General features: G+C 43.5%; 1 protein-coding gene across 2 annotated transcripts in view; it reads left to right on the forward strand.

The window, feature by feature from the left end:
* The window catches only part of ERBIN (erbb2 interacting protein), a 216945-nt gene that overhangs the window by 153831 nt on the left and 45933 nt on the right, over positions 1-17181 (forward strand). For both annotated transcript variants that reach the window (XM_066602805.1, XM_066602806.1), the window contains exons 9-16: positions 6579-6642; positions 8542-8616; positions 8918-9062; positions 10046-10118; positions 12125-12254; positions 13864-13979; positions 15022-15091; positions 16884-16983. In XM_066602805.1, the coding sequence (XP_066458902.1) occupies positions 6579-6642; positions 8542-8616; positions 8918-9062; positions 10046-10118; positions 12125-12254; positions 13864-13979; positions 15022-15091; positions 16884-16983 (773 nt within the window). The remainder of the gene's footprint in view (positions 1-6578; positions 6643-8541; positions 8617-8917; positions 9063-10045; positions 10119-12124; positions 12255-13863; positions 13980-15021; positions 15092-16883; positions 16984-17181) is intronic.

Raw genomic sequence — 17181 nt, forward strand, 5'->3', positions numbered from 1 at the left:
AAGTGCCAGATTAGAACTAAAGCGTTATCAACATTAGTCTAGGGCTGCATGCCAGTGTTTTGTGGATGTAGCCATGGAAGCGGTATTGTTTCTGCAGTACTGATATCTTGAGACGTGGCTAAAGCCTAACACATTTTTTTTCTTTTAAGCTGCTTCATCATATAACAATTAGGGTTACTTGGCAGCAAAGTTTGGTTTGTAGCTTGCTTAAAACAATAATAAGCTATAAAGTATTTCATACTCATTATATTGTATGTATTTATTATTGATACATATCTATAATTCTATTTGCACCAAATCTTGTCAGGTGCTGCATTTTCTGCCCACTTTTCATCAGTTGGTATATTATGTGTAACTCCGCACTCGTTAGAAGTAATGGTGCTGTGCCAGATAGCTGCAGCGAGGTGTCTTGGCTGCGGTAGTGGTCTGACTGTGAGTCGGTCTCATTAGGGCGCACCCTTTATTATACGGGCCCTACTGGGATAAGGATGTTTGCTGAACTTGCATTTCACAAAGTCACGCACTTGGATCGCTGTATGTTTTCCTGTTCGCTTCATTCTGGACTTGAAAGTTGGTTATTATTGGACCGGCCGGACAACAATCCCAGGTCTGTTCGGGAGGTTTTACAGAAAAGATTCAGCTGTTGACCAGAAAGAACAGATAATAGAAGAGCCGAGGACTCAGCAGCAGCAATTCCCTCTTGGTTTTTTTGTTCTGCGCTGTTGTAAGTCTGACCTGTAATGTCATGTCTTCTAGGCCGTGGTCAGGATTTACAAGATGAACATTATATATAGTCTTATGTATGTTCTACATGAAAAAAAAACAGTACTGCATTTTTTGGGAGCAGGGAAGCAACTGGGAAACCAAAGCACATATATAGAGTTGTGTCACATTATTATGACCACCAGCTACTATCCAGAGTAACCGCCTTGTGCAGCACAGACAGCAGCTAGACGGGCTGGGAGGGACTAGGTAAGGTGCCGCTAGGTGGTCTCAGGTATCTGGAGCCATGCTGACCGCAGTGCATCCCACAGTTGCTGGAGGGTACCTGGGGGAGGATAGATGGAGCAGACCAGGTGGTCCCACGTTTGCTCACTTAGGTTCAGATCTGGGGGAATTGGGGGGCCAGGGAAGTACTTGGAAGTTTTGGTTGTGCTTTTTCAACCACTTCGGACATTTCTAGCCATTTGACTTTTCGCATTTTCTTTCTGGAAGATCCCATTTGCCCCAAGGAAGACAATCAGCATGTATGGGTGTACGTGATCTGCACGGATGGATTCATAACCAAATTGGTACAGAGTGCCTTCTACATGGATGAGCGGGCCCAGAGAATGTCACGAAAAAATTCCCCAGCCCATAACGCTGCTGCCACCGGCTTGTGTTCTTCTAGCAGTGGTTGCGGGAGGATTTGTTTTCTGATGATTCTCGCCTGACATGCCAACATTCATCTGTTCGATGAAGCAAAAAATTGTGACTCATTGGATAAGGCAACCCTTTGCCAATCAGCAGTGGTCCAATTCCAATACTGCCATGCAAATTGAAGCCTTTTCTTCCGATGGACATTTGCTAGCATAGATGCAGTGACGGTCCGTCTGCTTCGGAGCCCCATACGCAGAAGTGTTTGCTAAGCTGTTGTTTTACATGCGCATCTGGTAGCCCCCTGGTTCATTTTCATGGTGAGCTGCTCCACTGAAGCGTATCGGTCAGCCTTCGCACACCTTCATGACCAACGTTCACTTCTTACATCAATGCCATGTGGTGCTATGCCATTTTCACGTCAGCTATTCCCAATGGTGCACTTTATGCACTCACAATACACTTTTACTACAGCAGCACACAAATGGGTTACAAACTGCTCTATTTGAGAAATACTACCACTCAAAAGCTAATAATCATTTCTTCCTGCCGCTCTGATAAATCGCCCCTTTTACTTATGACAACGAGAGATATCTGAGCAGACAGCCTATTGCACACCTTATATGCCCACAAAGCCAGTCAAAGACACATCACTTCCTTCATGGGCTGTGCGCTGCCGACAGTAACCTGTTGTACCGCCTCTAGCTTGGATACGAGATGTGATATGGGTGGGCATGGAGGCTCTGGTACCCTGTTGTACCGCCTCTAGCTTGGATATAAGATGTGATATAGGTGGCATGGAGGCTCTGGTACCCTGTTGTACCGCCTCTAGCTTGGATATAAGATGTGATATGGGTGGCATGGAGGCTCTGGTACCCTGTTGTACCGCCTCTAGCTTGGATATAAGATGTGATATGGGTGGGCATGGAGGCTCTAGTACCCTGTTGTACTGCCTCTAGCTTGGATACAAGATGTGATATGGGTGGACATGGTGGCTCTAGTACCCTGCTATACCACCATTAGCTTGGATACAAGATGTGATACGGGCGGGCATGGAGGCTCTAGTACCCTCTTGTACTGCCTCTAGCTTGGATATAAGATGTAATATGGGTGGGCATGGAGACTCTAGTACCCTGCTGTACCACCATTAGCTTGGATACAAGATGTGATATGGGTGGGCATGGTGGCTCTAGTACCCTGCTGTACCACCATTAGCTTGGATACAAGATGTGATATGGGTGGGCATGGAGGCTCTAGTACCCTGTTGTACTGCCTCTAGCTTGGATATAAGATGTGATATGGGTGGGCATGGAGGCTCTAGTACCCTGTTGTACCATCTCCAGCTTGTATGCAAGATGTGATGCAGAGCCATACACGTTCTGTATGTTATCCGGCGGCATATCGGTCCACATTTGCAATAAACGATCCTCTAGTTCGTGCAAACTCTCGTAGGCTGTTGAAGTTGGCATCCCAGATGGTACCATACATGTTCTATTGGTGATAAATCTGACAACCAGGCAGCCACAGAAGTGTGACAATGTTGTGTAGACATTCCTGTGACCCCCTTGTGTGTGCGGCCAAGTATTATCCTGCTGCCTCTTGGAAGCCGTCATAAGAGACAACACATGTGGCTGCAGGATGTCCTGAACATATCACTGAGCTGTCATTGTCCCTCATACCACTACTCTACTAAGGGTGACCGCCTGTTGTATGCGATGCCCCCCAGACCATCACACCAGCAGGGCGCAGTGTGCCGCTCCACAGCAAAGGGCACCCCTGTGTCTCCAGACACAAACACGGCCGTTGTCAGTACCCAAACTAAACCAGCATTTGTCACTGAATTTAGGCCGGTTTCACTTTGCAGCAGACCGGTTTTGTTGTTCATGACACCACTGCAAACTGAGGCGATGGTGGGTGGCTGTGAGAGGCAGTACGTGTAGTGTGCGCTGTGAGACCAAATGTCCTTTAGCCAAGTGTCTGGAAATGGTTGCAAGTGGCAGGGGCCTGTAACAATTGCGCCACTTGTCTCTGGATGGTGGACAATAAAACAGTTGCTTGTCCTCTCTTACTGGTGATCTGTCGAGGGCACTCTGAGCCTGATTGTTCTGTGTGCGTTCCCTCATGCATCCACTGGTCCCAACACCTCCTAAAACTTTGGTCAGAATGGCCCAGGTGGCGGCAATTTGTTGATACAACCATCCAGCTTCTTGCATAATGGCCCGCTCGCACCCTCTGTTACTGGATGCAGTCTCTTTGATTGCATCGTAGAGGCGTCTAGTGGTCAACCAGCTCCACACAAGCGGAAGAAGAGGTCACTACACACAAGGAGCCTCTGAGAGCCTTTTATAGGCCAAGAGTGGAACCACGTTTAGGGCCTTAGGTGACAAGACCGTTCATCTAATCACCATAACTCTAATCAACTCCTCCTTCTAGGGGTTTTGTTTTGTTTTACATGGTGTATATTTTGCACAGCTGTAAGTTCAGCAAAGTACACCCTCCCTCTAAGGCCTCCTATCCACGGGCAATATATCACTGCGTTATCTGCGGCGATAATCCGCACGCGAGTAACGCAATGAACGCTTTCCATAGGATAAACATAGAAAGCGCAGTCTGATGTACACGAGCGGAAAATTGCAGCGATTTTCCACTCGCGTGTAAAAATTGCGGAAATTCACAGCGAGATAATGCTCCCCTGTGGCAGCTCCCGCAGTAGTATATCACACAGACCGTGGACAGTCGGCCTAAAGGGGTCGTGTTATGGTTTAGAAAGCACTTTTTTTGTATTCAGTAATTCTAAAATAAAAAGACCAAATAGCCCCCCCTCTATTAGCTTTAGCAGAGAGCGGATCCGAAGAGCGGCTTGCTGTGGAGTAGAGCCCAGCATCGCCGATCACTACAAGGACAGCCCATTGATTTAATTTCTCCTGTGATGGCTCTGCAGATATATTGAATAATTGCCGCCAGGCTCTCCCACATATTACGGCCGGCTGTTGGCAGCACACCTGGGGGTCAGTTAAGTCTCACATTTTTGCACTACTTTTTATGCTGCATTTGGTTTATGTGCCTGTGAGGCTCTCTGCACATGGACTGAATGTGTCCATAGGGCCTCATTTACCCAATAGATGGCAAAAGAGTGCCCATTTGGCATCTGCTACGTAGCTACTTTATATGTCAGTTTACCTTTTTTTTGTAAAAAAACTGTAAAGGAAAACAGTGTTTCCCATACAGAAGCATCCTGCCAAACCCCAAAAAATGTATACAGCTTGGTGGTAGTTTTTTTATTTTTTTCTTTTCAATCATAGGAGCCTATGGGCGGTGTAATGCCATTGTAAATGCCTTATGTATACCTATAACAAAAAGTGCAGACTTGGTGTGTACAGAGTTTTTAGGTTTAAATAGCTGTTTGGTTGGTAACTATTCGTCCTCACTTCCCGATATATATGCAGACTCGACTCAGACAAATGTGCATAGGTAGTCAATGGAAATAGGAGAATAAGCTGCTGCCAGGCTCTGCATCTACCATGGGACCAAACGATTGGGCATGGTGAATTACAGCATACTTAATCATTCTTTTTTGCCCTGACTTCTTCTGCTGTTGAGGGATAGTTTGGACACTGCCATATAAAATCTCATTTTTCCATCCCAGCCCCCCTCACCTGATTGCCTGCCACACTCTGGAGGTCTCCTCTGTATATTGCTGTCACTTCCATGCAGTGCAGCGCAGCTCCCTGCCTGATGCTTTTCAGGCACTGTTTTGATGCTGAGATTTTCGCTTTCACATTAATCCCATGATCTATGAGCAAAACATTAACTAGAGGCAGTACCATTTCTGTCTGCTGGGTGAACAGTTTAATAATGATTTACTTTTTGTATTCTTCTAAATAAGCTACAAACCATAAGTATACAGTTGGGAGCATGAGCTGTGATCTCCTCTATTATAACTGTGTGACGAGCTGTGCGATCATCATCAGTAACTGACAGGAGTGTCTGTGTTCCCCTCTAAGCAGTTTCTGTGGTAGGGTAATTTTAACACATAGACTGAGAAGCTGACTAGAAACTGCACACAACCCCAAGTAAATGTGAGCTGGTCAGAATTGAGATCACATGACCATCTATTGAGAAACAGGCCAGGAGTTTGAGATAGAAAGGAATAATTAACCAAGGTAATACTAACTTGTTTATATATGTTGTTGTTAGCCGTTTAGATGTTCACGACCCTCGATGACCCTAAAGGCGAGCTCCCTCCATGTTTTTCAGTTTTTCACTGCTTTTTCATCTGTTTGATATCCATACTAGTATTAGTTTGACTGTATCAGCCATTGTGTTCTTTGGTGGCCAGGTCTTTTCTTGCCACTGAACTTTCCAAGCATTAAATATACTGGGGGCCAGCTACATAATATACGGAAGAAAAAAAATATCACCGGAGTGGCCCTTTAAATAGTCGGCCTGCTCTGCTGAAATAGAGCGGCCTTGCAGGCTCTTATCTAATATCTATGGGCACTTTTATTTTCATTGTATAATGCTACATTTTTTTAGGATCTCTGTTTTCTGTTAGCAGATTGGGATATTATTTACTTCCACTTTGCTTCAATTGTTTCTCTAGTTTGGATACAATTGTATCCACTTATACGCTGTGAGCAGGACTAGATCTTTATGGGTTTTCAGCCCCTGAATGTAAACACGTAGATTCCCATTCACTGACGGCAAAAGAGAAATTCAAGCTGGGCGTTCTGGTGAGGACAAGTGTATTACAAAGTTACCAAATATTTTATTATACAATAATTAAGTCTTATTTACAAACATCTTGAAAAAACCCTTTAAGCTGAAAATAAACAGGGAATTCCACATTAGTCACAGGTTACAATTAGATTGGTTAGGACCTCTTCACATCAGCGTTTGGGAGTTCTGTTTTCCTGCTCCATTCGGGTAGCATAAAAATGGCACCTCCTTGCTGAATTGTTCCATCCAATGACGGAGTGGGGTCAGTTCAATTTACGGTATTTTGACTGAATTCACGGGATGAAATATTGCAGGTTTCTGTGCTGTTTTGTCCTGTTTTCTAGCAGAAACCAGCGACTGAGGTTTCGAATGGAGCTTCTGACGCCGGTGTGAACGAGCCCTTATTCTAGTTGATATCATGAGGATATGAAATTTCATTCTAATATGTGTACTGCTTTGCCTACAAAAATATAACCTGGTTCCCTGACGCCTTCCTCTTTCAGAACTATGAATAGACTTACACAGCTTGAGAGACTGGATCTCGGAAGTAATGAATTCACAGAAGTGGTAAGAACTGTAAAAACCCCAGCTCATACTAGTGTCTCATGATTTTATTTTGCTAATCACTCCCAAAATAGTCAGTATCTATCTGTTGGTCTATCATGTAAGTTTTCTATAAGCTGTCTTTAAAGTTGTTTTCCATGGAAATACTATTGATAATCTATTCTCTGAATCGGTCCTCAATAGTTGATCAGCTGGGTCTGTCACTTGGGACCCTGACTGATCTGCTGACAGCTGTCAGCACCACAACACACAGGGATGCGGAGCAGAAGCACATTGCTCCGACCTCTGTGTAGAGGTCGGCGCTTGTAACTGCAGGTGCAGCTCATTTACCATCACAGACAGCAGTGGCTTCCACTCTGTAACCCTGTGTGTTGCAGCACTAATAATAGCGCCTGATCAGCTGATTGGTCAGGTTCCTTAGTGGCAGACCCCAGACGATCAACTATTGATGACCTATCACTTTCCACAGTTTTTTTTTGTCCATTGTAGCCAATCCTTTTTTATCTTTTAGAACCTGTTAAACTGAATCAGAATGATCATTCATATTAAAGAAGTTTTCTTAAGACTAGGATATTGATGACCTGTCCCCAGGATAGGTCATCAGTATCAGATCTGTGGTGGTTCCTCACCCAACAAACTCATCAATCAGCTGTTTGCCAAAGTCCCTCTGCATCAAAAGTAGCACAGCTTCATACATTGTGCAGCGGCCTGAAATGGTCCTGCAAACTCATTCCCATTCTAGTTGGACCCCTGCCAATCTGATGGGCTCTTTACTAAGGATAGGTCATCAATATTATAAACCCAAAAAACTCCTTCAGTGCTCTGTTCCACTCCTCTAAAGATGACTGTTTAACTGGATATGGCTTTTAACCTTAAAGTGAATCTCATCAGAAAATGACCTATTGCTTAAATCAAGTTTTTTATCCTAAACAGAGACTTAAGAATTTTAGATGATTTTTTATTTTTCAGATCACTATCTGTTTAATCCTACAGTTTTCACTCTGGCCACTGAGCCTTAAGCCTCCTGCTCACGGGCGGACATTCCGCAGCGGGATTTTTCCGCAGAATTTCCGCCCGTGCCCACTGCCATAGGCTTGCATTACATAATGCAAACCTATGCCGACAGACGCGATTTGACTGTGTAAAAACTCGCACGGTAAACGTCGCTGCATGTCTACTTTCTGTGTGAGCCTCGCAGAGGCCCGCAGAGAAACGTCACAGCTGACGCGCCGGCTCTGCCCTGCGCATGTGTCGGCTGGGCGGCAGGTGAGCCGCGGTGGTCACTGCAGGGGCACGGCTCGCATCCCGCTGCAAGAATTCTCGCAGCGGCATCCAACCCGGCCGCCTGCAGGAGGCCTTACAATAGTCTAACAATTCCTGCTCTGTAGAGATCCCTTTTAGCAGTCCTCCTATTGTCACATGAAGAATTTCAATGAAGGGTATCTGTTCAATATATACACAGAATCCAACATTCACAATAGAAGATGAACACATCTTCTTGCATAATGACCTCTGCAGAGGCCACACAATACATCCAGAACACTCTCCCATCGAAGTCAGTTGGGGTCCAGTGTCGTGGTGCTAACAGCTGGTGCTCAATCAGCTGATCATCTGCGGTCCCAAGCACCAGATACCAGCCGATCAACTATTGATGACTTATCCTGATGATGCGTCTTCAATAATATTTCCCTGGAAAGCCCGATTAAATAAATGGCATACTTTGCATATTTTGTGCCATGTAGATGTCATTCGACATTCTACATGCAGCAGGTTTCGGTCCCCATGCAGTATCCTTTATTACTTTTGCAACTTTTTTTTACACTTGAGTGTACTTCCGTTTTAGGTGTGAAGTTTATGTATATGATGTATGTATAACTTGTATTTTGCATCGTTTCCTTTTAGCCTGAAGTACTTGAACAATTAAGTGGGTTGAAGGAATTCTGGATGGATGGCAATAGACTTACGTATATTCCTGGGGTATGTATACACCCTAATATAGCTGATGAAGAATATGATGTGAACTCAACAGAACATAGTTTTCTTACAACTTGTAAATGTTCAGAAAAAAATCTCTACATTCCTATGAGCGATCATACTGGAGGCAAACATTTCAGAAATGTAAAAGCTTTAGAAGATCCACTATTGTATCCAAGTACAGAACAGCATATCTTTGTAAAGAATGTGGAAAATTTCGCATGAGAATAAACATGCATGTGATATATTTATGAGCGCTGGTCATGCACTGGCTGACATGGCGTTTCCTTTCTTTTTGCTACAGTTTCTTGGAAATCTGAAACAACTAACATACTTGGATCTGTCAAAGAACAACATAGAAATGGTGGAGGATGGAATTTCTGGGTGTGAAAATTTACAAGATCTGCTGCTGTCGAGTAATGCCATACAACAGTTACCCGAATCTATTGGTTGGTATCTAGATAGATGTAATGTAGTGCTTCAATAGCCATGGGAGATACAAAGTTACATTACAACTACATAGTATGCAGGGTCGTGTTTACCCATAGGCACTGGAGGTCCAGTGCGTAGGGCGGCTCCTTTCAGAGAGCAGCTCCCAGCCATCTAATTTTTTTTTGTTTTTAATTGCTTTTTTTAACCCCTCCCCGCTGGACGTTTATGCAAAGCTGTCAGGGAAGGGGGTTGCCCACTGATGACTGCACTAACAGCACCCTCTGTAATTTATATTTATAGTTCTTCTAATCACTTATTCTGCAAACAGCTGTCACCTATGTAAAGACTTTAATGCTACTGTAGGGGTATGGGTAGCAGGGATGCTGGCGGTGTGTGTACACGGAATCCTCCTCCTCTAAACTCTCCACCTTGCCTCCCGTGCCCCTGTAGTAATGTGAAACTCCTTACACAAGTGAGAGCTGTTTGCAGAATAAGTGATTAGAAGAACTGAAAGTAGAAGGTACAGAGAATGCAGTCATGAGCGGATACCCCACTCCTCTGACCGCAGTTTTGCTTAGTAGTCTGGGGGGAAGGGGGTTAAAACAAAGCTAAACAATTGTTGATCAAAAATATGAAATATTCACTCTTATTTTAGGGGCCACCAGTACTTGGGGAGAGGGTCAGGAGCACAGAGGGGCCACTAGTACTTGGGAAGAGGGTCATGGGCACTGAGGGGCCACTAGTGTACCTAGGGAGGGCGTCAGGGGCACAGAGGGGCTACTAGTACTTGGGAAGAGGGTCAGGGGCACAGAGGGGCCACTAGTGTACCTGGGGAAGGGGTCATGGGCACAGATAGACGACCAGAATCTGACCCCTCGTGTCCTTTCAAATACCGTTCATCGCCGTTATATTTGTATAAAGGCATAAAAGTAGGACATTTGTACAAATTCACAAAATCCACAAAAAAGGTGCAAGTGAGTCTGCTTCTTTTTCATCTCAGGTGCACTAAAGAAGATGACGACTCTGAAAGTAGATGAAAACCAGCTCATGTATTTACCAGAAACCATTGGGGGGTAAGTTTACCTTATAACCTAATAAACACTTTTCCACAAATCGTTTCTAAAAGAGCCCCAAAGTAACTCCCCGCTTATGGCACCCTGAGGTCACAGCTACAACTGATAAACTACTAGTATGACGCCATCCCCAGGATGTTTGAAAATGACATGACGTATGAAGGCATCTCGATTACTTAATGAAGGTGGATACATTTGCTCACAATGCCTTATACCTCCAAATTAGTATATATTTAGCTTTTTGTATGTCTTGGCATAGATGTGGTATGCTCGGTCGTTTCACCTGAGCTCTACATGGATTATACCGCTCCAACCGTTGTGAAGCACTTGAATATTGTATTCTATGGGATAATTTGGTTTAATGTTTCTGTATTTTACAGCTTAGAGTTGAGTACCCAGACATGGAGCAACATCTCACGTCACACGTCTGTCACATCAGTAGTAGTCTAGTCTGACCTACCCCTTGAGGAACCCACAAACCTGACAGCCCCAATGGGATCTGTTAAGATCAATTAGAAAATGGATAACAACATATCTGTCATGGATCCTTCAAATGAAAGCCTTGGCATATGCTTACTAAGATTTCCTTGGCTTTCTTGATTTCGTTTGTTCTATATCAAATTCCAAAGGGAGAAAAAAATGAAGTCTAAAGGAAAGAAAACTGTATAGGGAAACATTCATGTTGTCTTTTCTTTCTTCTGCACTCTTTAGCTTAGCAAGGGTGAAATAGGAAATGTAGGGTGAATAAGAGGCGCAGAGATGAGTTTGCTCCATGTGTAATAAAGACCAATTTAAAGGGGTTTTTCAGGCATTAGGTACTAATGACCCATCCTCAGGATAGGTCATCAATTGATGATCGGCTGCGGTCTTCTGCTCAGGATCACCACCTATTAGCTGACGTCCCCATCGGTGGTCAGGGCTGGAATTGTAATGGGAGTAGAGTTGAGCGAACATACTCTGCCGAGCTTGATGCTCGTTCGAGTATTAGCGCACTCGATGGTGCTCGTTACTCGAATGAGCATCAAGCCGTGTTCGACCCTGCCGCAGTTTTTGGCTCCTCCCCGCTGTGACGTGCCTGTTTTGGCCGCGACGCAGCTCGCGTCACTGGCAAATTTTTTGTCAGAGAGAGAGAGACAGACAGACACCTAGGAAAAAATAACTCTACACCCGGCGTCCCACATACAAAAATGCTTGAGTCTCCCATTGTAGTCAAAGGGGTTCGTTACTCGAGTAGAGCTCTTGAATTTTACGAAAAGTTCAACTTGAATAACGCGGACTGGAGCATTTGGGTGCTCGCTCACCTCTAAATGGGAGCTATGCCTCCTATTGCCCTTCCAGCTCCTCTTTGCAGTCAGAGCCAGAGCTGTAATAGAAGGCATCACTCCCATTGATTTCAGTGGGAGTGGCGCTGTCCATTACCGTTCTGGCCCTGACAACCAATGCGGACGTTCGCATTGACTGAACTGTGTCAAAGTGCATTGAGAAAAGATGTTCTAGCATAGTTATAGTTATTTCACTTGGAATACAAGTATCTATTGAATAGACATGCCAGGAGATCCTCTGACATTCAACATGCCCGATCCTTTTTAACCTCTGACATCTGGTGGCGGGAAAGAAGCCCATTCTATACATTAAATTGTTGATTGAGTTCAGGCCATTTTTCTCTTAACATGTATGATCACTATTGGTCTATAACCAAAAAATGGACAAAGCCAAGAGTACACAGACCGCTGTTCCTGTTACCATATGCCTTCAAGACATTTATTCTAGCAGCCCGCAGACTGAGTTGCGTTTCCTCTCATTGATTCCTAGGCTTAGTGTCCCTGAATCCACAATATATAATGTCTTATAGAAAATTCCCAGATGAGTTTCATGACTTTTACCAGTGAGCTGCTGGTCTTCCAACACTATTAAATATACAATTGTACAGTTCTATGAAGTTTCTTTATAAGCTTTTGAAAACGTGTATACTTCATTATTTAAATGGCAACATCTTCTCCCTCCAGGCTGGTTTCCCTTGAAGAGCTGGATTGCAGTTTCAATGAGATTGAAGCTTTACCTTCCTCTATCGGGCAATTTTCTCAGATACGGACGTTTGCTGCTGATCATAACTTCTTAACGCAGCTTCCCCCAGAGGTGCAATGACTGTTTTATTCATCATGCAATGTGTGAATTGCTTTAGAATCAATTTCAGTAGAACTGTAAGCGGCAGTGACTTTGGAAAGGTTCTTCGCTTGGAGATCTTCTTTATTTTTTTTCATAGATTAATCAGTTTTCTCTGGCACAATTCCTAGTCTATCGAATCGGCGTCTGTATTTTTTTTTATTTTTAGGATTGGTAATTGGCTAACAAAAATGCCCAGTAAGTTTAATGGGACACGGTTTGCATGTACAGATGTAGCAATCGTTAACTTTAATGTGTTATGATGATTTAACTAGAATATACCACAAAGCTGTTAATAGTGATATCACAATGCATCCGTCATGTTATCGCGATCACTACATTTGTATATACCATAGTGCAAGGGGGAAGTAGTCAGGCCATCTATCATGTTGTGCTGCAGCAGAACTTTGATCTCATGGATTTGTTTGTAGGCGATGGCTTTTGGCATAATGTGCCACTTGGCAGTAAAACATATAATATAGGAAATAATCATGTGGATAGAATAAAGAGAATTTATTATTTTTTTTAACAAAACAAGGGTTCCTCCATTGCAAAAAAGGTTCCCTGCATGTCCCTCGCCGGCAGCTCCAGGTCTCCACTGTGGCGTGTTGTTTACAAGCTACAGCAGCTTATGTATGGGACTTTACAAGCTGCTGTAGCTAATCACAGACCTCAGCAATCGAGTGCCGAGCTCAGTGATTGGCTGTAGCAGCCTGTGATGTCTCAAACACAGGCTGCTGCAGCCTGTAAACAATACAGACCTGGAATTAATGGTGAGGGACATGGAGGGACCCAGGAGAAGCAAATTTATTTTTTGCCACTGGGGATAAATTTTTCCCCCCAATTCTTTTTTTTATACCGGACAACTCCTGTAAGATGTGGCCAAGTATATGGGCAGTGTCTAAGACCCCAGACAATCTGTGCCTACATGCTCTCCTGAGATGGAAATCCGGTGTTACTTGCCAGACTTTCTTTCTTAACAGGATTTTTTTCATTTTTTCGTCTAGTAGATATGTGAACGCCAGTGACGGTACATCTTGTGCCATTGTAACTGTATATATAAAAACCTTCAAATGTGTTCTGGTTGTCAAACTGTAATTCCTGCCCTCACTAACTAGAACCAGATCTGACTTCATGCGCCCACAGTGTTGTGTAACATCTCTATGGCTAAGAGTCTGTAGTTCTCACGGAAATAATTGTGTAAACCTCTGAGAGTCATCACGGTGTTACACCATGACCTTCGTTTTGCTTCCCAAGTGAATTCATAATTTAAAAAACTAAATATGTAAAGTGCGTGTGTCAAGGGTTAAGAAAAGTCATTTTGATCCCCCCCCCAAAAGAAAACAAAAACAAAAAACAGCGCCACTGTTCTTTATAGGATGTGTCCGGTATTGCAGCTCAGTCTCATCTACTTGAATGAGGGTGAGCTGCAATACCAGATATAGCCCGTGACCTGCTGGTAAGAGGCTGCAAAGACATTTCAGAGATCAGAGAGTAATTTGAAAGGAGAATGTTAAATAGTGTCTATTAATAGTTAATTTGCAGTGCTCTTATTTAACATGTATTTTTGCTAATTTAACAGATTGGAAACTGGAGAAACGCTACCGTGTTGTTCCTTCATTCTAACAAATTGGAATCTCTCCCAGAGGAAATGGGAGACATGCAGAAGCTGAAGGTCGTTAACCTGAGTGACAACAAGTGAGTGATACACTTTATAAGTTTCGCTGCAGAATCTATGGTTTTCAGCCTGATAATATATTACTCAAATAGAAGCACTAAATTTGTCGGCTGATCGAATTTTGTATGCGAGTTTAAAAGTAAAACTAAAAAAATGCTCCCTCATCAGCAGCAGATTCCCACATTTTATACAAGTCGTGCTGGTGACCATTGCAAACAGTATGGGGATAAATGGTCATATTAACAGTCATTCGTCCCAATGCTAGCGATCATCTGCTGCATGTTAATGGCAGTAATAAGCGCCACTTGGCATGCCATTTTGTTGATTGGCGCTTGATAACCTGTTCCTGTGTACAATTACACATGGCGAAGAACTTGGAAACCTTGTATGAAATGCATGCCTTAAGTTACATGGGATCATAAATCATATTTCAATAAGACATGTAAGAGACCGATTTTAAGTGGAGCTATTATAACACAGATGCTGCCGAGCAGAAGTGAATATCTGCTCAGGGGTTTGAGCCACTCAGCTGCTGTTACCAGCTGGCTGCCAAAACCACCCAGAGCAGGGCAAGAGGTGAAGTGAACACAAATTTGGTGAGAAAGCTCTCAGCCAAGCAGGAGTCAAAAGGGCAGATCCGTGCTAATGATTAAAATCCCATGTAGTTTGTATCATGTTTCTATATTCTTGTCCACCCACTGTAAGTGGCTCATATGCATGGCGCTGCTTATCCTTGGGTGGTAAACAATAAACTCCTACAATAAAAATATATAACTTGTCCTATTCCATTTTTCGATATTCTACACGAGTCCTGACTCTAGCAGATCATATACTGTATGTATTGTTGGTGGTTCTATGGCCAACGTTCACCATCTCTGCTAGTTTAGGAGCATCACTGATGACTTCAGCTGGGATAATACCAAGAACATATACAAATGCATTGGAAATACTGTAACTTCTCGTATGATTTGCTTGAACCTTGATCTGTTCACCACGAAACTTCAAGTCCTCAAGACAAAAATGAAACCCTTTGTCAAGTTAATTCGTTTTCTTTCTTCACAGGCTGAAGAATTTGCCCTTTAACTTCACAAGACTACAGCAACTCACAGCAATGTGGCTGTCAGATAATCAGGTGGGGGTTCCACTTTCCCTGGAAATGACCTTTTCCCACTATACTTTCCCTGTGTCCATAGTGTCTAATGAAATCTAGAGAGTCACATCTGAATGACAGGACTCTCCGGGAGAACCGTGTGTTGAAGTAGCTTATTTGGAATGCATTGTGTGTAGTGACAGTAGGAGGTTACGCACTTATGCACACCAGAGCACAATCATGTGTTTGTTCTCGATACATTGTGTTCTCTCATCTGCTGAAACCTTTTTTTCTTAAGTGCATTAATCAGAATCACTTCGACATTGCCATGTAAGATTGTGCCGTGAAATATAATGCTTTTCCATCTTCCAAATAATGACATAATGCAGGCAGGTCTGAGTCCCGGGGCTCAGCCAGAATGCAGTTGTTGATTGCATTAATTCTGTATTATTATACAAGGAATGTGCTTGTATTGTGCAAATAGTATATGACATGCCGGGCAGACCTACTGTAAATCCTACTTCGTGAGCAAGACATTTGGTAGAATATACTGAACTCACATGGTATTTACAAGTAGTGTGACACAGGAGCACTCCAGTTTCTTTTGGGGTACTTTTACTTGGGCCGATAGTTGCCCAAATAATCACACAAATGAGCGGTTATGGGTAGAGATGAGCGAGCATACTCACTAAGGACAATTACTCGATCGAGTATTGTCCTTAGCGAGTACCTGCCCGCTCGGAAGAAAAGGTTCGGCTGCCGGCGCGGGGGAGCGGTGAGTTGCGGCAGTGAGCAGAGGGGAGCGGGGGGGGGGGGGATAGAGGGAGAGAGAGATCTCCCCTCCATTCCTCCCCGCTCTCCCCCGCCGCCGGCAGCCGAATCTTTTCTTCCAAGCAGGCAGGTACTCGCTAAGGGCAATGCTCGATCGCGTAATTGCCCTTAGCGAGTATGCTTGCTCATCTCTGGTTATGGGCAAGTGTTGGTATTTGTTCCATTTCAGGTCACAGAAATGCAAAGACTAGTGAGCGGCTTCCTGTTCACAGTGAATGGAGGCGGATGGCTAGAAGAGTTCTCCATTTCACGCCACCTCCACTCACCCATGGACTTTAGCCCTCTGTGTGAGAACACAGGAGTGATAGTTGTCCTGTTAAAAAAAAAAAAGGCCCTTAGGCTTTGTTTCCACAAGCACATAGACAGTACCCATGTGAAGCATTAGTTTCCAATGCAGCCGTTCACACTGGCAAATATACGTTGCGTAAAAATGCCGGCAGCATGAAGAATAACATATACGCGGCCGGTGCATGTACACTCAGCCAAAAGATAGTTCTGGAACTATCTTATGGCCAATATATGCTGGCTAGTCTTATAGACTTCTATGGGAACAGGGAAAGAGAAGGGCAGGGGAGGCATTTTTGCAGCGTCTATAGACATGCCAAATGCACTGTACTACAGAGTTGTATAACTCTTTATCAGGTATCAACTTTCCAGGATTCTATCTACATGTATTGCATTAACTGTGACACATGGTATTAGATGGTATTAGCCATAGCAGAGACTCCTCATCCAATATCTGATTTCAAGAATTAAGTCCATATGTATTACATTAATTGTGACAGATGGTTTCAGCCATCACCGCAATATTTCGGAAATAATTCCTTCTTCAGATCAGTGAAAAACGACATCCAATGTGATCCACGTATTAAATATGAGCCCTTTGAGGGAAAATCGTGTCTAGTACTTGCCGTCTGTCTATTTTGGCAGCCTCCGTTACTTCTATAATGATTACACATCATTGTGGATAAGGTCTTGCATTGACCAAGTTTGTTCTTTTCAGTCCAAGCCACTCATCCCGTTGCAGAAGGAGACTGACCCGGACACACAGAAAACAGTCTTAACTAACTATATGTTCCCACAACAACCAAGAACTGATGACAGTAAGAAGTGTTGTTTTTCTGTTTCCATAATGTCTTTGCCAAAATCACTCTATTTAGAGGCTCATAATTATGACATTAGATTAAATTAGAAAATTGATACTAATGAAATTCCATATTGTAATAATTGAAGGAACTGTTCACTTTCTGGAAAATCCTTTCGTTTTAGGTTCTGTGACCAAAAAAAGCTTTTCATAGTGT

This window comes from Eleutherodactylus coqui, chromosome 5, assembly GCF_035609145.1.
Source record: "Eleutherodactylus coqui strain aEleCoq1 chromosome 5, aEleCoq1.hap1, whole genome shotgun sequence".
Lineage (NCBI taxonomy): Eukaryota > Metazoa > Chordata > Amphibia > Anura > Eleutherodactylidae > Eleutherodactylus > Eleutherodactylus coqui.